General features: G+C 42.0%; 1 protein-coding gene across 2 annotated transcripts in view; it reads left to right on the top strand.

Moving 5' to 3' along the window:
* Positions 1-22,975, top strand: part of LOC109895711 (cAMP-specific 3',5'-cyclic phosphodiesterase 4D-like) — a 288,944-nt gene that overhangs the window by 186,612 nt on the left and 79,357 nt on the right. Inside the window, exon 1 of one of the 2 annotated variants that reach the window (XM_031830287.1) lies at positions 9,097-10,142. The exons of the other annotated variant lie outside the window; for it this stretch is intronic. Within the exon in view, the coding sequence (XP_031686147.1) occupies positions 10,057-10,142 (86 nt within the window). The 5' untranslated portion in view covers positions 9,097-10,056. Of the gene's footprint in view, positions 1-9,096; positions 10,143-22,975 lie in introns of those variants that run through there. 2 annotated transcript variants of the gene reach the window in all.

Genomic DNA, 22,975 nt, shown 5'->3' on the forward strand with positions numbered 1-22,975 from the left:
GAGTCTTTTGTTTAGACATGTAGCTAGCTAGCAACATAATCCCAATTTGTAACGTTACTACCCTTCATGAATCTGCAGGCAGCTAACCAACCAGGTTCAATGTTTGTTACCTAACATTAGACTATAACTAGCAATGCAAATGGCTCTGAGATACAAATAATATTACTACGCAGATAATACACCCTAACTAGCTAGCTAACAGTACACTTTAACTCGAAATGAAAATTACTTTCTGACAAAATTAGTAACGTGTAATATCTGAAAATGTAACTAGCTAGAGTATCTAACCCGTATACATGGATGGATGCTTCTCCCTCTCTGTCACGGATGCCATGACTGCCCTTAGTTTGAAGATGTAATCCGGAGACATGTGTTTTATACAACAGCCTTCTGTGTGTTCTCTTTTTGACTCGTCTGCATATTTGCTATCAAATGCCATACTTTTCTACATCTCCTTAGCTATCATACTCTAATTGCACTTATTTCAAAACTCGATCCTGCAGAAAGTGGGGAACAACACTTATGCAGTTCTACTACCTGATATCTTTAAAAAAACAAGCTATGTTAGAAAGGATTACCTACACATACTGACCATCTCGTATTATAGACAGAAGCGTGCTACATGGCAGACCAATCCCAACTAATCTCTTGGCATGTCTAGCACGCTCATTATCTCAACCAATCAAAGGTAGCGGGAAGGTTGTTCGCTTTTTCCGTGGCTGAACCAACTAGGCTCATAATGTAACAATTTATTCGTATTTACAGATGGCATACAGGTTTGTTATTAAGGCACATGAAAGTTCACATGTTCCAGAAGGCATTTCTGCCACAAAAAAAAACCATTTACATAAAAAAAAGTTTACTTTCAAATGGCGCTCCTGTGAACTAGTATAGTGCGTCATATGACTAGTTTCCTGAAACAAGTCACATATGAGAAATGTTTTGTTCAATGAATTGCCATTATGCAAATAGCCCTCAGACAGGATTATTTCATTCACCGAACCACATGGTTCTCTAACAAAGAGCCTGAACCAGGTCTAAATGAGTTGAGGATTTCCTCCTGCTTCACTCTGCTCTTCCCTGGAAGGACAGGACACACAGTTATAGGGTTGAAGGAAGAGGTCTACTTGCCAGCTGTTACTAGGCAGGATCCCCCCATCTTTTGCAAATCTCTCACAGTACCAGTGTCAACCACTGATGGTTTTGCAAAATAACATCTGATTCTATCACGTATCATATGAGTTTATCATCATATGAAGAACATCAAATCCAAACATGGTTTTGCCATAGGATTTGATGTGAAGGAAATTGAAGTTGCACATAGACACCGAGGCAACATTTTGGCTTGCCCCTCCAAATGGTAATGGTTAGGATTTCAGGAGGGAATGCTGATATAGTAGATCTGTTCCTAGGGGCAACTTCATCCTACTCCTTTGATTATTACCATATCCTGGAGATCATTGGGAGATCATTGCATCACTCTGAGGCAGTACCAATCACACCCAGATAGATGAGTGAGGTGATTCAGAACCGTGTGGTTGGTCAGTGATTAAAATCCAGACTGAGAGTAGTGCTGGGAGAAGTAAACCAGCATCAGGCAGGCAGGGCTGCCGTAATGACACAAAACTGGTGCAATGCAAGAAAAAATGTATTTTTGAGGTGGGGGGGTCTGGTTCCGTCATAGGACAGAGAGTGAAAGCTAGGAGTGGAGGGGTGATGGGGGCTGAAGACCCAAGGCTGGAAGCCAGGAGGGGTAGGCTCAGAGCTGGCTATAGCCAGGGATAGAGTAGGGTTAAAAATGGCAGCATAGACCTGAGCCTTGCACTGACCTCTTAAGATGCACACTGACACCACCTGCCAAACAATGGATGTGCCCTCTGTCACCCCAACTGCGATAGAGATTCAGATTGGCCACAGCTCACACTTCCAACTGGTCCCGACTGAATTAGAGGGAGAGTACGTCTTATTGAGATGCAGCAGCAACTGTTAGTTAGCTGCAGCAGATGGTACTGTTCTGGAGATTGCCTGCAGTCATGGCTCATTGATATTTAAACAGCTTCCCATCTGTACCTGCTCCAGGGAGAGGCAGAGAAAGAGATGAACAACAGCCAGGGAACTGCAAACCAGATCCTCTCCCGCATGGTGCTTGATCACGCCATACGATTGTGTTTTAGCCACTGAAGCAGTATGTTTCTCATACCACTTGCTTAAGTCTGTGAATCTACTGTATGCAATGCATACGTCAAGGCCTGAATGTTAGAGGATCTATGGGGGTCATTGGGGTGGAACGGTGTGCTATTAAAATGATTCAAGTATTTGTCCCAATTTTTTCCTTTTGGTGCCAAAATTAACTTTTCAAATGTGACAGGGATTTTTACCTGAGCCGTTAACAGTGGAATACGTTTCTTGTTTATCTGCAACTGAAGTCTATGCCACATCTAGTATTGGGACCCTCAAACCCATTATTTCTCCAACCAGCGCTTGATGCTACCAAACCCCAGATTAGGTTTTGTGTGTCTAAACACCAATGTATAATTTGATGGGTAAAGGAGTTAACACTTAGTGAAATGCCACCTCATCCCAGGCTATGAATGACAAGGAGGGTGAGTGGGGGCCTTGGCATTTCTACAGCTATCCGTTTGACGGACATCTAGCCAAGATAGCCCACCTCCGTCTCACCCTCTCTCAGGCCTGATGGACAGAGGGTCCGGCACTCTTTCTCATCTGTACTCACATTTCTCTTGCATTTCCATTTGAAATTGAGATGAAGAATACTTTGATAGATATGGCAGCCCCTCGCATCTGTCAATAAGCCAACACCACCTTGTGGCGACTGAGAACTGAGCAGTGACATAGTGACAGAAATACTTCTGTGTAAATTACTATATCATGCCCTATGGCAATGGAATGGCATTCTACTATATTGTACTGTATGTACCTTTTCTGTTGTACTGTATGTATTTTGTCTGTTGTACAGTATGTACCTATTTTGTTGTACTGTACCTTTTCTGTTGTACTGTATGTATGTTGTCTGTTGTACTGCATGTACCTTTTCTATTGGACTGCATGTACCTTTTCTATTGTACTGCATGTACCCTTTCTATTGTACTGCATGTACCTTTTCTATTGTACTGCATGTACCTTTTATGTTGTAATGTACCTTTTCTATTGTACTGCATGTACCTTTTCTGTTGTAATGTACCTTTTCTATTGGACTGCATGTACCTTTTCTATTGTACTGCATGTACATTTTCTATTGTACTGCATGTACATTTTCTATTGTACTGCATGTACCTTTTCTATTGTACTGTATGTACCTTTTCTATTGTACTGCATGTACCATTTCTATTGTACTGCATGTACATTTTCTATTGTACTGCATGTACATTTTCTATTGTACTGCATGTACCTTTTCTATTGTACTGCATGTACCTTTTCTATTGTACTGCATGTACATTTTCTATTGTACTGCATGTACATTTTCTATTGTACTGCATGTACCTTTTCTATTGTACTGCATGTACCTTTTCTGTTGTACTGCATGTACATTTTCTATTGTACTGCATGTACATTTTCTATTGTACTGCATGTACATTTTCTATTGTACTGCATGTACATTTTCTATTGTACTGCATGTAAATTTTCTATTGTACTGCATGTACCTTTTCTATTGTACTGCATGTACCTTTTCTGTTGTACTGTACCTTTTCTATTGTTTGTACCGGCACTGTTCTCTCAGCTATTGATCTAGAGATGAATGAAGAAAAGGACTTTGCTAAATGTCAGCGCACATGAAATCGATATCCGCTTCCCCTGGCATCCATTTCCGTTCCAAGTGTAGGAATCCATAATGTGCTGTTTTGTTGTGTTAGCAGCATGGCTGGTTTAATGAAAGTGCTGCTGTAGAATGAAATAAGATTTGATGTTTCATAAAGGAATTTTTCGTCAAGTTCTGACGATCATTATATTCAGATGATGATCTGTTGTCAAAATGTGAGTTGATGGAATAATAATAATAATAGTAATATTATGGTACTAAAGGATATAAATAGGTTTTGTCACTGACAAATGCTTGTTTTTTCTTCTGTGGTTTTGAAAAAGCTCAAAGACTTGCAAGTCTCCCTCCCTCTCCCCATCCTGCTCTCTCTCCCATCCTTAAATATCTCCCCATCCCTCTTTCTCCTCTTCTCTCTCCCCATCCCTCTCTCTCTCTCTGAGCCTTGCAGTCGATCTATGTTTACCCACTGTGACCTTTCCCATTTCCCATTTCTCCAATCTCCAGTCGATCTATGTTTACCCCACCCTCTTTCTTTCTCTCTCTGTCTCGGTACCAACCACGATGGCCTTTTCCATCTCCCCTGTCTGTCTGTAGTGTGGCAGGCTGCAGGATGGCTAGTGACAGCTCATCATGTTCAATAAAGCAGGGGTACAGCCCCAACACTGGGACCTTCGTTATGTAACAACTCCACAGATGGACAGGGACAGGCTATTTATAACCTGGACCCACCATCAATTTAAACACAAAGATGCTAGATGAGATAGAGTACTGTTTGGATGATTGTGTGTGTGCGTGCAAGTATATGTGTGTCTATAATAAATCAAAATATTACAGTTTACACAGTACACTATGTATTATAGTCAAAGGAAGGAAATTCCTCTACTTGGTTACTTCCCAAATTAACCCTTTACCACCCCTTCTTTCCACTCCTTTCACCCCTCCACCCCTCTCTCTCTTCCTCTGACGGGTGGGTGATAGAGAGGGTTTCTGGAGGGGGAGCGGCAGTCTGACTCCTGGCAGGAGTTGAGAGACTGCTGATTTCTGCGTTGTGCAGGATGTGTGTAAGAGGCAGGACTGAATCCTATATTTCAGAGCACAACAATTGGCTGAGAGCCAGGGTTGTTTTATATTTAAACACCACTTTAAATGTGTACATGACACTAGAGGTCGACCGATTATGATTTTTCAACACCGATACCGTTACCGATTATTGGAGGACCAAAAAAAGGCCGATAGCGCTTAATCGGCCGATTAATTAAAAAAAAAAGTGTAATAATCACAATTACAACAATACTGAATGAACACTTATTTTAACTTAATATATTATATCAATAAAATACATTTAGCCTCAAATAAATAATGAAATATGTTAAATTTGGTTTAAATAATGCAAAAACAAAGTGTTGGAGAAGAAAGTAAAAGTGCAATATGTGCCATGTAAGAAAGCTAATGTTTAAGTTCCTTGCTCAGAACATGAGAACATATGAAAGCTGGTGGTTCCTTTTAACATGAGTCTTCCATATTCCAAGGTAAGAAGTTTTAGGTTGTAGTTATTATAGGAATTATAGGACTATTTCTCTCTATACGATTTGTATTTCATATACCATTGACTATTGGATGTTCTTATAGGCACTTTAGTATTGCCAGTAACAGCACAGTTCCATCCCTCTCCTCGCCGCTACCTGGGCTCGAACCAGGAACACATCGACAACAGCCACCCTCGAAGCAGCGTTACCCATGCAGAGCAAGGGGAACAACTACTCCAAGTCTCAGAGCGAGTGACGTTTGAAACGCTATTAGCGCGCACCCTGCTAACTAGCTAGCCATTTCACATCAGTTACACCATCCTAATCTCGGGAGTTGATAGGCTTAAAGTCATAAACAGCGCAATGCTTGAAGCATTGTGAAGAGCTGCTGGCAAAACGCACGAAAGTGCTGTTTGAATGAATGCTTACGAGCCTGCTGGTGCCTACCATCGCTCAGTCAGACTGCTCTATCAAATCATAGACTTAATTATAACATAATAACACACAGAAATAGTCTTAGGTCATTAATATGGTCAAATCCGGAAACTATCATTTAGAAAACAAAACATGTATTATTTCAGTGAAATACGGAACCGTTCCGTATCTATCTAACGGATGGCATCCCTAAGTCAAATATTGCTGTTACATTGCACAACCTTCAATGTTATGTCATAATTACGTAAAATTCTGGCAAATTAGTTCACAATGAGCCAGGCGGCCCAAACTGTTGCATATACCCTGACTCTGCGTGCAATGAACGCAAGAGAAGTGACACAATTTCACCTGGTTAATATTGCCTGCTAACCTTTTTTTAGCTAAATAGGCAGGTTTAAAAATATATACTTCTGTGTATTGATTTTAAGAAAGGCATTGATGTTTATGGTTAGGTACATGTTGGAGCAACGACAGTCCTTTTTCGCAAATGCGCAGCGCATCGATTATATGCAACGGAGGACACGCTAGATAAACTAGTAATATCATCAACCATGGGTAGTTTTAACTAGTGATTATGATTGATTGATTGTTTTTTATAAGATAAGTGTAATGCTAGCTAGCAACTTACCTTGGCTTCTTACTGCATTCGCGTAACAGGCAGGCTCCTCGTGAGGCAGGTGGTTAGAGCGTTGAACTAGTTAACCGCAAGGTTGCAAGATTGAATCCCTGAGCTGACAAGGTAAAAATCTGTCGTTCTGCCCCTGAACAAGGCAGTTAACCCACCGCTCCTAGGCCGTCATTGAAAATAAGAATGTGTTCTTATCTGACTTGCCTCGTTAAATTAAAAAATTTGGCGTCCAAAAATACTGATTTCCAAGTGTTATGAAAACTTGAAATCGGCCCTAATTAATCGGCCATTCCGATTAATCGGTCGACCTCTACATGACACTGAAAGAAAATTTCCCCACGGGAACAATAAAGTCAGTAAGGGTGATGGTTTTAATGCTCAGCGCCATTTTAAGGTACTGTAAAACCTCTATTAAACACTGAGTCTCAGATCGTTGCATGTCCTTTTTAATAGCCGGGCATCGGCACAAATTTCAGCTTATAAATGCCGGGTCTAAAGGAATTGTTTATATTTCTGTACATTAGTAGGCACTCTTATCCAGAAAATCATCCTGTACACTTTCATACTGGCCTCCCATGGGAATCGAACCCACAACCCTGGTGCCACAATCGCAATGCTCTACCAACTGAGCTACATTGGAGTTGAGGTTGAGGTTACCACAGTGCTGATATTCCCACTGTCATCTGCATAAAACATAAATAAAACTATTCTGTCATCGTTGCTAGCCATAGTGCCACCAAAAGGAAAACACAACATCAAATTCAAGCTCTCCATGGTGAGGAAGCACAAAATAGGCTGGGTGTATGATACTGTATGCAGCCTCTGCAAGTCTGATCTGCAATGGATTTGTTATTATAATCTTTATACTGGTCATACTGGTCACAATAAATAGTGTGGTAATCTTTAAAAAAATTATTAAGCAAAAGAAGCCTGTCTCTAATAAGCGCTAATGTTGTTTCGTTTAATACCGGAGCTTCGAGTCACGCGTCGAAAACGCTAAGGAACTAACTTCGAAGCAGTGTGCCGATGCGTGTATCAGTTGATCAGAAGTACGTCATCAATGATGTCCGAAGCTTCGTTTGATCACATGCTGTTTCAAACCGTGTGTTGCAAAATGGGAGATTCCATTGATTTCGCTGCGGTTCCCGTGCTTTCTTCGAATCTATGCTGCTTTCAAACTTCAATCTCTACTGAACACCGTAGCATCATACAAAATTCCATAGATTCCATTTTTGAAAAATAGTCAACTTGAATACAAAAAAGGGACGCATGATATATATAAGATGCAAACCTGGTATTCCAACTGATTATAGGCTACTGAAGCGAACGACTTACCATTGCGCCACGGAGTTTTGATGAAAACAGTTGTGGGGAAAAAAAACTTGATCTGATAATCATACAAATTATTGCTGATCAGATGTCACTAATGTGCATTGTGAACAGACAATGAAGCTCAAGAGCAATCAACTATTTTTCGCCACACATTGGTGAAATCACCGAAGCCTTCAGAAAGCCTCGGTTTCCCATCACTAACATTCGCCGGTTGTGTTCAGCGATTGAAGCAAATAACACCCGGGCTAATATTTTAAGTTTTATGACAGTACATTTTCTTATTATTTTTATGTTTGAAAAAAGCTAATATTGGTTATTTATAGCCGCCACCTGCAGTGCTGGAGTCTTGAACCAAATCTTGTTGTTTATTTATTGTGGCCACTAGATAGCGGTCATATAGCTTAAAGCCATTTACAAACTAGGGAAACCAATTTACAAACCAATACAATGCTCTGATCATTGGCTGATCGCTTCCAACCCATAGTAATCCCCACCCAGTTCACTACTTTAAAATGTCTATGCAAAAATGTGTTATTTCTATGTAATGATCTACATACCTCTCTATGACACGCACTCGCACACACAAGAGAGTGAGATGTCTACAGTCACAGATGTCTACAAGGTACAGCATATTTTACATGCTTATTGACGGAAACACTGTCCTGTTTCACTATTCTTTTGTCCTATTTGACATCAAGAATTGTAGTACATAAACTCCAGGGTATGTAAAAATCATATGTAATCAGGGGTTTGTCAGGGGTTTGAGATTAGTGCCTGGAATTTTAATGAGTTTGGATATAGTTAGGCATCTCTCAGAAGACGTCTACATTACAGAGAGATGGCTGTTGCCTTGGTTCCTGCTAAGAACATACCTAAAGAGGCCCAATGCTTGATAGTACACACACATGCACTTGCGCATGCCGGCACGCACGCACGCAAACACACACACACACGCACGCAAACACACACACGCACGCTAACAGAAACATACAGACGCAGAAACATGAGCCAGCATTAGTTCTGCAGTCTGAAATGTCATGGTTCAATGGTGTGTGGGCACACAGTGAGAGAGAGAGAGAAGGGAGGAGTAGGGAGAGAAAGTGTGTGTAGAAGGGTGGACAGATAGTGAAGGAAACATGGTGAGAGAGAGAAAATAAGTGATAGAAAATTAATTCCCCAAATGATGGATGTCACCACTTCTCCCACACTCTGATCACACACACACACACACACACACACACACACAACACACACACACACACACACACACACACACACACACACACACACACACACACACACACACACACACACACACACACACACACACACACACACACACACACACACACACAGGTCAGCAACACCAAGCCTCAGAGGACTGGAAAGCTTCCCTCCTGCTTTCTTCTCTCCTCTCCCTGCCAGTTGTAAGCTGAATGAAGCCCGTGAGCTGTGAGTTCTAAGAGGATCAATAGGTTTAACTCACTGTACACAGGAGGAGCAGGCACACACATAACAGGGTCAGGACATCCCACTGACTGACTGCCTGTGAGGGAGGGAGTGAGAGAGTGAGAGAGCGATAGGGAGAGCAGGGACAATAGCGCAGCGCTCCACTCATTTTCTTCCCCCTTTTCCTTCCAACCCCAGGAGCTCATGGGGACAGGCAAGATCTAGACATAGCGAAAGAGAGGGAGATAGAGATAGACAGAGAAAGAGGGAGAGAGAAAGAGAGAGTGTGACATGCCCTGTCACGCTAGTGTCGACTGCTCCCGAGCCGACCGTCTTCCCTGTCTGTCAGGAAAAGGAATGTTTTCCGGAGAGATGAATCCCTGAACCCGTTCACCATGAGGATGTGGGACAGCGATTTCCAGATCCTCGCCGGAAGAATCCCTCGGAAAAAAGAGCAGCCGCCTGAGAAGCTAGTAGCTGATCCTGTGTGGACTCCTGGGTCACAGTGCTGAGGACTCTCTTCCATTCACACCGCTGAAGCATTACAGCACTGCTTTCTTGTTTTGCTCGTTGTCATATTTGGTGGATTTTGTTAATAGTTGTGTTTACCCCGCATTTTTTTTTAGGATTTGTTATGCTCCAAACTGCTTTTGTTAATCCAAGCTGGGATGGCCTTGCATTATGTAGTCCATTCATATTCCAGATGCTGACAACATGACTCCATAAAGGCTGATTTTGTGCCCAACACTGGAATGACTAAGTGGACCTCCAGTGCCATTACTATGGTATAGAGCACAGAGCCGTCTAAGGGGCAGGCATGATGTTGTTTTGGGAGTGGTCACAGTGTGTGGAGGGCAGTGTGTGTAGATAGTCTTAAAGGTTAGAGGGAAGATTCATCACGCGGCTTCATGAAGCCTGGACTCTGCCACGGGGCGAGGGAGAGGACTATGATGCACCTCAGCAACTTCCCTTTCAGGAGGCACTCATGGATTTGGTGAGTTTGTGCGTCTGTGTGCGTGTGTGTGCGCGCGTGTCCAACATGGCGGCAACCGTTGTGGACATGAGTTCTGTTCGCCTGCATGTTCTCCTGTGTCCTATGTGTTCCCGCTGGCCTGTACCATTCCAGGATGGTTAGAAACCCCGACAGGCAGCACAGTTCTACTCTGGAAGATTTATTGTTCAATGGGCCAGACATTTCCTGCCATTTTCTCTCACATAAGCCTGTGGAGGCTTATGGAGCTAGCCATGGCTCCCCTGCTTTGGATTCCCCCTCTGCACTTTTCATCAGCCACTTAAATAGAGGCTCCTTTTGGGATGTGGCTTTGTCAGGGCCATGACAAGATTCCTTGCTGATTGCTATCTTCAAATGGTTTGTTATTAGAGCTAGTCATATAACAGTGACTCAATGTTTGGACCATAAGGGTCTCTGTCAGATTATTGACCCATGCCTCAACGCTCCTGCTTCCTTCCTGTCCAGTATTAACATGCAGTACAGTCTTCAACACAAACAGGCTTCTGCTTTTCTTTGTGCAATGACAGAAGTGTTCTGGAGAGTGAGCTCAAACGCTGGCTGTAGCACACGCTGTGCAGATTCATACTGTAGACATAATTTAGCTTCTCGACGTGTGCGCAGCCAAGCATTGTCTCAGGTCAGGAAAACTCCATACAAGACAATGGAATAATAATATAGAACATGTTTCTCAATCAATTTAGAGCGAACACATGTACTCGGTATAGGTGGCCGACGTGGGAATAAAACCTCTAGTGTCAGCTGTTGAGTTTCTCTAGGTCAGGTCACATGGTTAGGAAAATATGTACAGTAGTTCCAACTCATTGTTTACTTGATCAGTATTAGATTAGAGGCAGTGGAGGGATGCCACTAGACTGTGACCTTTAGAGAGGCCAAACCAGAGACTGTGGCTGTCTGAGGGAACAGCTGACAGACAGACAGCGGTCAGGAGGAATGTTCCTATCTAATCCAGTAGTAGCTACTTGAAGAGAAACAAACTATCTCTCTCTCTCTCTCTCCTTCTCTCTCACTTTCTCTCTCTCTTTCGCTAAAAAACACACACGCTCAGCATTGCCGCAAGTTATCCTTTGATATCGCTAGCTAAAGTCACACTTCAAACTTGAAGTTGATTACTTTTGTCATACAGACGTGACATCATAGGGTTGCTGAGAAAGTATTTACCATGACATGCTATAATTTGTGAGGGCAACTTTGAAAGAGTTGACCTTGTCTGAAAGACTGTGTTGCAGATGCTTAAGCGTACCTCAAGATTTGAAAATACCAAGCCAGAAATTATAGTAAAATATTGAATTGTTTAAGGCTGTTCTTCCAGGAGGTGCTATCTAATCCTCATCCTCAAAGCCATGGAAGTACAGTAAGTAGGGGGATGTATAGTAGTGTACATGTAGGTGTGGGTCATAAAACCCTCAGGTCACTGCTGCCTTCTATGTTTGCATCCCAAATGGCACCGTTCTGACCCGTGGTGTAAAGTACTTAAGTAAAAAATACTTTCAAATAATACTTAAGTCGTTTTTTGGGGTATCTGTACTTTACCTTACTGTTGATATCTTTTCCTAAAGAAAATAATGTACTTTTTACTCCATACATTTTCCCTGACCCCCAAAAGTGTTTGTTACATGTTGAGATGCTTAGCAGGACAGAAAAATTGTCAAATTGACACACTTATCAAGAGAAAATGCCTGGTCATCGGCTCATCCCAACTGCCTCTGATCTGGCAGACTCACTAAACACAAATGCTTAGTTTGTAAATTATGTGTGAGGGTTGGAGTGTGCCCCTGGCTATCCTTACATTTGAAAAACTTTTACTTTTGATACTTAAGTATATTTTAGCAATTACATTTACTTTCGATACTTAAGCAGATTTTAAAAACTTTTAGTCAAGTAGTATTTTACTGGGTGGATTTCACTTGTACTTTTTTCATTTTTATGAAGGTATCATTACTTTTACTCAGTATGACAGTTGGTTACTTTGTCCCCCACTGCTTTTGACCAGGGTCTATAGAGCTCTGATCAGAATAGTGCACTATGTAGGGAATAGTGTGCTGCTATTTTGGACATTGACTATGTAGGGGAGTTAAATAAGGATGCTTAAACCTTTCATTTAGTCATTATAGAGATTGAATGGTTTAGCTTTAGCAGGCTGCTCTTAATGCATGGCAATAATTTGGCATTGCCATGTTAATTGGTTAGATAATCTAAATGGGTAATCATTCCTCCTCAGAGTTTCAGTACACAAGTACCGTATATGTTCCAGTATAGTACAAATACATAGTACAGTACAGAGTTTCAGTTTAGTATAAATGTTTTATTATTTTTCAATCATGTGTTTCCCCTTTCATGGATAGTCCCAGGGGTTTGGTGGGATACAACAGACAGATTGAGTGACAACATGGCCACGTTGTCATGGTTGTCTGAACAAAGACTTTCTTCTCATTCCTTTAGTGATGAGCTGTCAGAACTCATTTTGACGGTGTGTCTGTTTGCTGCAGGGGGGACCGAGCACTGTTTCAGTCCCCATAGAAGAGGAATACACCATCCATCCCCTACAGTGTGTGTGTGTCTACAGATGAGCTTTCAGATGGATGGTGCATTATTTATCACTAGTCTTCAAACTTCTTGAGCTGACAGCACTTTGGCACTGTTTCTCTATGGCTGCATTCATCTAGCAAGAGGGCAATATTTATGTCTGGGGGGGAAAAAACACCTTTCAAACCAAATAATCTAGTACATAAAAGTATAATAAAACACATATACAAATTTGATGACATCATAGTAAATTCATGACGTGAATGAATAAGCCTTTTCATACTTTGTAAAATGTCTATATTATACTGAGAAAAAATATAAACGCAACACGCAACAATTTCAAAGATTTGACTGAGTTACAGTTCATATAAGGAAATCAGTCAATTGAAATACATTCATTAGGCCCTAATCTATGGATTTGACATGACTGGGCAGGGGTGCAGCCATGGGTGGGCCTGTGAGGGCATGGGCCCACCCACTTGGCAGCCAGACCAATTGGCAGCCAGACGCACAGAGAGAGACATGGGCATTCATGTGTCATTTCAGTTAGTTGCAGGAAAATGTTAATCACATGCATTTTGTGGGCAAATGAATGAATGTTCTTATCAGTTCCATAGATTTAGTTGATTTCCTACTAAGTTCAATACATTTTGAATATTGTTGAATTCCATTATAATGTCTGTATTCAGTGATTCTGTCTGTGTTCTCCGCAGAGCAGATTTTATAGGGCCCTAGTGAATAATGGCCATAATGCGTTGTGTCTGCCTCCAGCATAAAAAAAACCTTTGGACTTCCATACAAAATGACTTCTTTACTTATTTTAGGTTAAGGAAGTTTGTACAGTAGGCATCATTCTTTATCACACAGCTATATAAGTTATATGTATAGATCTGTGTGCTAGAGACGAAAACAACGAGTGGTCTGTCTTCGCTCTGCTGTGTAACAGAGCGTTTACGCTATACAAGCAGCACTCACCTAGCCATGCTATCCTCACCTTCATGTGGGTGCTAACAAGCTAGCATGCAAGCTAGGTAGTGTTACGTATCAACAGCCATTGCCAGCCAATCCAGTAGCGGTTGGAATCTATGGTGAGCTTCAAATGGTCACTCGCATCGCAATATCACAGAGGATTTGTACAAAGTCCCACCCTGTTCAGCTCCCTCGCCCATCCATCCTACATAGCTCAACGGTCCCCCCACACACTCCACTTCTCTCTTTCATTCCATTGAAAGTGAATGGGTTCCAATGTTTAACCTTGCGATGTGGTTGTGTAGTGTGAATGCACTGTAAGGGCTGCTGGGGAGCAGACATTTTCTAAGCACCACTCACTTGAAGAAGCTGGGTGGTGACATCAAAGTTTTCAAACCCAGAGGCACAACATCACGATACTTCCGGAGCAGACTCGACAGACCAGACTGGGGTTTGGGAAGTCAATGGGAGAAGTGAAAAATGTGTCCTAACATGCTGACCAGACCGGACATGTCGCGTGTGTGAGCGTCGCAAAAGTTATTCAATTATTGCACCCACACAGCTCGCGTGCGCCAATGAGCGCCTGTGATGCCAAGGGCTAAAATAGAACTCCTTTCTATTTCTGACGCAGATCGCGCTGAAAGTCCTGCCTCTCCCATCTCATTGGTTTATAGAAGCAGGTACCCATGTGCCATCACACCCTGACCAAACCTCATTGGTTATACTGACGTGGGTGATTGAAAGATGAACTGTTTTTCCGGTAGTAGTGGTAATACTATGAAAGTTTAGATGCCAATCACCATATAAGTTAAAAGATGAAAAATCCTGGAAGGAGGAGAGGTGACTAGAAACGATTTGGTTGGCCGTTTATGTGTGGATTAATTGGCGGAGTAGAGGAGCTTGTGCATTTCAGGTAAAATAACTCAATGTTTATATCCCTGGACAAATTTGCTAGCAACAGCAAGCTAGAGAAATAGGACAAATTAGCTAGCAAGCTAGCTAGCTAAATTGCCATACATGTCCCCAAATTAATGTAATTGGTTCAGAGTTTGTTTTGATATTTTAACCTGCGTGTCGTGATCGCGTTTGGTGTTGGGGAACAAAATAAATGTATGCACGATAGTGCATGATGGCCACGCGCACAGCTGGTTTGGGTTCCGTATTAGGGAAACATTTTCTGGAATTCTGAAGGCAAAACCTAGATACATGTCTTAAGTAGTCAAACATGTCATTACTTAAAGTTTGCGAAAGTGACAAACTGAAACGTTTTCATTTTGGTCAAAATCAACTTTTTATCAAATTAGTGCCTTTCAATATGTTTAGGTTCATTATTATTATTATCATCCTCATCTTAGAATTTTCATTGTTGAACCTAAAATTCCAGAAAACACTTGGAAATCAGCTCCAACTGATTTATATTTTGTAGTATTTTATGTCCAACAATGAAAATTCGAAAACAATAATAATAATAAACCCAAAAATATTTGCTCAGAAAAATTGGTAAGTATTCCCACTGTAACGCTCGTCGGAAGAAGTGGACCAAGGTGCAGCGTGGGAAGTGTTCATACTTTTATTACAACTAAACACTAAACAAAACAAAAGAACAACGAACGTCACGTTCTGAAGGCTACACAGAGCTAACAAAAACAACATCCCACAACCTAAGGTGGTAAAACAGGCTGCCTAAGTATGATTTCCAATCAGAGACAACGATAGACAGCTGTCCCTGATTGAGAACCATACCCGGCCAAAACATAGAAACACAAAACCTAGAAATAAAGAACATAGGTTGCCCACCCAAAATCACACCCTGACCAAACCAAAATAGAGACATAAGAAGCTCTAAGGTCAGGGCGTGACACCCACGTATAATAATGAGACACATGTTATTTTATGCTGTCACGTTGTATAAAAGATTGGAGACAGGCACAGGAATACATAATAGGGAGTTTTAATACTCCACCCAAAAATATACAACATGCCATGAAAAGGCACGGGGACGAAGCCCAAAACAAACACGTATACAAAAACACAGGGATGTAACCCAAACAAAAAAGTGAGGTTAAACCTCTAATAAAATACACGGACGAGACCCGTAATAACAATACACGGGACAAGACCCGTAATAACAAGCGTACCATAATACACGGGACAAGACCCGTAATAACAAGCGTACAACAATACACGGGACAAGACCCGTAATCACAAGCGTACAACAATACACGGGACAAGACCCGTAATCACAAGCGTACAACAATACACGGGACAAGACCCGTAATAACAAGCGTACAACAATACACGGGACGAGACCCGTAATAACAAGCGCACAACAATACACGTGACGAGACCCATAATAACAAGCGTACAACAATACACGGGACAAGACCCGTAATAACAAGCGTACAACAATACACGGGACAAGACCCGTAATAACAAGCGTACAACAATACACGGGACAAGACCCGTAATAACAAGCGTACAACAATACACGGGACGAGACCCGTAATCACAAGCATACAACAATACACGGGCCGAGACCCGTAATAACAAGCGTACAACAATACACGGGACAAGACCCGTAATAACAAGCGTACAACAATACACGGGACAAGACCCGTAATCACAAGCGTACAACAATACACGGGACGAGACCCGTAATAACAAGCGTACAACAATACACGGGACGAGACCCGTAATAACAAGCGTACAACAATACACGGGACGAGACCCGTAATCACAAGCGTACAACAATACACGGGACAAGACCCGTAATCACAAGCGTACAACAATACACGGGACAAGACCCGTAATCACAAGCGTACAACAATACACAGGACAAGACCCGTAATCACAAGCGTACAACAATACACGGGACAAGACCCGTAATCACAAGCGTACAACAATACACGGGACAAGACCCGTAATCACAAGCGTACAACAATACACGGGACAAGACCCGTAATCACAAGTGTACAACAATACACAGGACAAGACCCGTAATCACAAGCGTACAACAATACACAGGACAAGACCCGTAATCACAAGCGTACAACAATACACGAGACGAGACCCATAATAACAAGTGCACAATACACACAGCACGAAAGCCGAAACAACAAAGCACAGGTACTCATAAGACCAAATGATATGGGAACAATAACCGACCAAGAAAATGGTGAACAAAGGGTACAATTATGTAATTACTAATCAGGGGAAATGGGAACCAGGTGTGCGTGATGAAACAATTCAGTGACGCCTAGAGGCCAGTGACGTAGACCTCCGGAACTTGTGCACAGAATGAGCAACTGTACCGGGGGATCTATGACATATACAAAAATAAGCAAGGTTTGAAATTATAATATTTTAGTCAAATATTATATTTGTTTGGGCTTCTTGTGATCAATTTGCAGTGAACAAATTATTTGTAATTATGTACTGGCCCCCGAACATCCACTCAAGAAAAAATTTGACCGTGGCTGAATCTAGTTGATGATCCCTGCTCTAGGACAAAGTCACCAAAAATAGAAGCTCCAAACATATGTCAAGTTTTTTTGCATTCTGACTATGAAAATGTTGTGAAATGAATCAAATAAGTTATGTAATCATATGAATAATTAATATCAGTAATTCTAGTGCCCAATTTCAGGTACTGTAGTCTTAGGAGGTTTAATAATGGACCAGCCTAATCCTCTCTGTCCCTGGTTTCCCAACACTACCCAGCCCCTGCTAACTGAATGACTAGAACTTCACCCTCCTCATCTTGCAATTGTTTTACGGGATTAACATGTTGCTTTAGTTTTCCTCTTTACTTAGGTCTATCTCTTCAACATTAATATATTCAAATTCAGTCTTGCTATTCAAGGTATATTTATTTAAAGATCTCAAAGTACATGTTGCGCTCTGAATTCAAGCCAGTGTATGTAATTTTCTGAGCGTGTCGTGTTGTTAACATGTGCTCTGCGGTACAATAGACTAGAGTATGTATTTGAAAGCCCCATGGCTCCTGGTCCAGTAAGACATGAGCACAAGCAGATGCCAGACTAAATCTGCCATTTACCTCCATGACAATAAAGCCTCACCTGGCTAGAGAGAGGCTGATTGGCTGTTACACAATCCCAGTTCACCTTGGATTTGGCACTCAGCAGGCAGGCAGGCACACACACACACACACACACACCTACGTAGGAGAGGAGGAGATTTTTCATCTATACTCCTCAGACCAGTGCTATCTTTGTCAACAGAGGACGCTCGGTTGTCTTTGTCATAAGAGGACGTTGGGTTTAGAGCAATAGTTTGTCAGTTAGATAGTCGAGACTTCACAGCTCTCATTGAAGGGATTAATGAGTGGCTTAGTGTTAGGTTGGCAGACTCACTTTTCATTTGTCACAAACACATTTGTCGCCATAGTGATTTTTTGGGGTTGGACTTCGGAGAGCTAATTACTGTTCTTGTCTGTCTCTGCCGATGTTCAATATTATTACATGGCTATAAATACTTGAAGACAGAGCATTAGTTTCAGGAACAGAGTTAATGTGGGAATAATAACATTATTGTAGCTGGCACTGACAATTTGACTCAATCAAAAGGCGTTTTCATCATGCATCACTATTTGTCATGTCCTGTTATTACCATTTTTGTGGGCTTGGGTCTGAGCACTCTAATAATGGGAATGAAATAAACATTGTATGTGGATTTCTATTTGCAGAAATATGAAATAATCAGAAATGTAACAACAGCTGCAGTGTACCTACAGTAATCATATACAGTGAATCCTAATACACTTTGATGTACTGAGCGAGGAGAGGAGAGAAGAAATGTGAGGTATATTTTTAGATACTGTACCATGGTACAGTAGGAGTTGAGATGGAGCTCTGCGCTTTATTTGCTCCCAGTGGTATTGGCACTGTGAGGCCTCAAGAATCAAGTCAGACAGGTGGTGAAACTGGATGAAATGAGCTGCTCCCTTTCTCCCCAGCCTCACTCTCAGTTACTTTGCTGCTACCCGAGGTGGAGGTTAAGAAAATTGGCTTTTGGTGACGTCGTAGCGCTGCCAGAAAGAGAGAGAGAGAGAGAGAGAGAGAGAGAGAGAGAGAGAGAGAGAGAGAGAGAGAGAGAGAGAGAGAGAGAGAGAGAGAGTGTTGCTGACGCCTCTCCTGCAGCATCAATCTCTGTCATCCTGCCGTGCTGCTTGTGATACTCAGATCTTTATTAAGGTGGGCTATATAGAGCCAGACTGGGGGGGGGGGGGCAGTCTGCTGCAGAGCTGCATGGGGGCAATAGACAGCTTGTTGGAGAAGTGTGTGCGTGCCGTATGCATGTGTTGCACGTAGTGATGTTCCATGGAAAATGACTGTTCGTCTGGATAGGAAGAGCATCAAAGCAGCATAATACTGTGCCATTTCTAAACAATAAAATACTTTCCTTGTTACTCAACTCGCTACTCACCGCCTATACAGTAACTGTTGTTTGCACATTCACAGCTTGTTTTGTGTCTTTTGGTAGAGGAGTGTTTCATGCCGGGGAGTGAGTCAGTCAGTCAAAGCTGGCATTAGTCTTCTTACCAGATGTGAAGCTCGTCGTTCTCAGGATGTGCTGTTCTCTCCTCCTTAGCCCTCTCTTTCCCTCACACACGCACGCTGAATGCACTCACAAACACACACACACACCTTTTCTCTCACTCTTATTTCACTCACTCTCACACACAGGTACTCAGACTCAGACACGCACGCACGCACGCACGCACGCACACACACACACACACACACACACACACACACACACACACACACACACACACACACACACACACACACACACATACTCAGAGCTTAAGTCAAAGGAGGTGCAGTGAGCCATGGCTGGAGATAATATTCCCTTTACTCACGATAACCAGCAACAGCCAAGATCTAATGACTCATCCAGCACCCCAGATCTGCATCTTTTTCTTTTCTTTTTTTGTGTAGTGTGTGTAAGTGCGTGTGAAAGTGAGCATTTATCAACCATTGTACTGGACAGAATATGTGCTTGGCAGGGCCAGTTCCTTTGAGTAACCATGCATCACTTTGTCTGGGATCCACTGTCAGATTCAATGCTCAGTATATTTTCCTTAAAGGTGATAGCTTTACAAAATCAAATTGTATTTTTTTAACTAGGCAAGTCAGTTAAGAACAAATTCTTATTTTCAATGACTGCCTAGGAACAGTGGGTTAACTGCCTGTTCAGGGGCAGAATGACAGATTTCTACCTTGTCAGCTCAGGGATTTGAACTTGCAACCTTTACAGTTACAAGTCTAACCCTCTAACCACTAAGCTACCCTGCTGCCCCACCGTATTGCTCACATACACATATTTAGCAGATGTTAATGCGGGTGTAGCGAAATGCTTGTCTTCCTAGCTCCAACAGTGCAGTAGTATCTAACAATTCCCAACGATACACACAAATCTAAAAGTAAAATAAATGATGAGCAATGTCGGAATGGCATTGACTAAAATACAGTAGAATACAGTATATACATATGAAATTAGTAAAGCAGTATGTAAACATTGTTAAAGAGACTAGTGTTCGAATTATTGAAGTGGCTAGTGATTCCATGTCTATGTCTATAGGGCAGCAGCCTCTAAGGTGCAGAGTTGAGTAACCGGGTGGTAGCCAGCTAGTGATGGCTGTTTAACAGTCTGTTGGCCTTGAGATAGAAGATGTTTTTCAGTCTCTCATTCCCAGCGTTGATGCACCTGTACTGACCTCGTCTTCTGGATGGTAGCGGGGTGAACAGGCCGTGGCTCGGGTGGTTGATGTCCTTGATAATCTCTTTGGCCTTCCTGTGACACCGGGTGCTGTAGGTGTCCTGGGGGTGTCGTGGAGGTGTCCTGTAGTTGTCCTGGAAGTGTTCTACAAAGACACCAAAGTAGGGCTGGGCGATAAATCAATATCAATAATTATCGAGGTAATTACTTCCCTCAATGATGATATAAAAACGTTTAGATTCATTTTCGATAATGTCGATATAGAATAATTAGGTACAACAGTCCATTTCACCTCTCTGATGCAGCAGGAACGTGCGGAGAAGTGACAATATGCACGTGGAGAGGTATACGCCCATTAAAAACCACTTAGCACCTCGAGTGATGGACCACGAAAAATGAGTGATGTAGGTGAAAACAGTGGCAGTGATGGCCATGGAGAAGGAGCAGCTTCCAATGAAGAAAATATTGATAAAAAGGGTTCAACTGTTTCAGTTATTTGAAAGTGGTTTGGCTTTTTGAAGTCCGACAAAGAGCAGAGCAATGTTCGGTGCAAATTGTGCCGTAGACAGGTGGCTACGAAGTAGCATGTGAAGCAAAATCAACATCTGAAGCAAAATCACTCTTTGGAACATGCTGGAAGTTTGAGTTTGCGCCACGGTATTGATAAACTCTCCTCAAGCACCAGCCAATCTAGGGATGTTCGCCTGAAGCAGTCAACACTGGCAGCATTTATGCCCTACAAGCAAACATCGAAAAGACAAAGACATCACAAATGCTATTATGCATTGCATTGCTATGGACATGCTACCAATTAGCACAGTCAAAAAGGAAGGTTTCAAGAGGCTTATCAATTTAATTGACCCCAGGTACCCCTGGCCGCAAACATGGAACAATTTTTCTTGTTCGTCATTGAAAATGAGAATTTGTTCTTAACTGACTTGCCTAGTTAAATAAAGGTAAAAAAATCAAAAATAAAGGTATAATTTTATGTATACCTCACATATTTTAAAAACAATGTAACCTTTATTGAACTAGGCAATTCAGTTAAGAAAAATATATTAATTACAATGACAGCCTATCAGGGAACAGTGGGGTAACTGCCTTGTTCAGGGGTAGAATGACATATTTTTTAATTTGTCAGCACAGGGATTTGATCTAGCAACCTTTTGGTTACTGGCCCAACGCTCTAACCACTAGGCTACATGCCCAGTGGTTTGTTCAGGCATTAGGCATTCTTGAGTCTGAAGCAGATATACACCTTTTAAACATTACTTGATTAATATTCTGATAATTATCGTTATCGTACGAAAAAATCTATTATTTTACATATCACCCAGCCCTACACCATAGACCATATGCACTATTTGACTGTCAGGTTGTCATTCTAATCATTTTGGCTGCAAGGCCTTTTTAATGCATGTCCCTGTACTTACTATTGAAATGTGTGCAGCCATCCTCACACAGAAGAGAGCCACTGCGACTGAATAGCCCCAACCCTCACATCCATTTTTTGAATTCCCTCTGCTCTGTTTCCCATGTATCCCCAGTAGCAGAGGTAAGATAGAGCATTCAATCTTCTGTATCTCTCTGGAACATTTGGAACACAGCAGTCAGATCAATAAAAATGCAACCCCGGTGTCAGATCTGTCAGAGGAGAGTAGAGATGGCCGCAGGTGGTTCATGACTAAATTCACCATAAATCAGATCTATCTTTTCTATCTCTGTGTCTGAACGGTTGAACCTCTCAGAGCAGAGGCACAGTAGGCTGGCAGGCTGGCAGCATGTCATCTAACAGCATGACACCTGCCCTCTGCCCAGAAAGGGATTGGAGATACACAAGGCAAATACAAATATGAGCACGATTAGAGATTAAGCTCCTCCTTAACCCAGCCTTACAGTAAAGGTGCTACAGCCTAGTTGTCTGGTATCTGTTCATATCATTAGTGAGTGTGAGGTCAGAGATCTGGTGCTGTGTCCATGCGTACGTCACCATTAGACCCCAACAATGGCCATCGGATCTAATCAGACAGGCCTTTCCTGCTGGAACAAAAAAAAAACACTGAGACCGGTGGCCAATAGCAGTCACACCTCACACACAAAATAAACAGATGTAATGAAACAAAAGCGTTGATTTCATTGACTTTGAAAAGGCTTTGACAGTATAGACCGAGAGAAGCTGTGGAAAAGTATGGCACAATATGGAATCCCACCCAAATTCATCAACATCATTAAGCATACCTACCAAGGAATGAAATTTCAAGTCCATCATGAAGGAAGTCCAACAGAAAAGTTCCAAGTCCTTAATGGCATGCGGCAGGGCTGCCTGCCCTCTCCCTTCCTCTTCCTTCTTTGCGTAAACTGGATCATAAAACAAACAACCAACAATCAAACCGGTATTCAGTGGAGCCTGACTGAACAGCTAGAGGATCTAGACTTGGCTGATGATTTGGTACTATTAGCACACACTCACCAGCAGATACAGAAAAATCCCATACTCCAAAACAGCGATTCTCAACTGGTGGGTCGCAACCCGAATTTGGGACGCGGGAGGTTTTGAA

This window comes from Oncorhynchus kisutch, linkage group LG8, assembly GCF_002021735.2.
Source record: "Oncorhynchus kisutch isolate 150728-3 linkage group LG8, Okis_V2, whole genome shotgun sequence".
Lineage (NCBI taxonomy): Eukaryota > Metazoa > Chordata > Actinopteri > Salmoniformes > Salmonidae > Oncorhynchus > Oncorhynchus kisutch.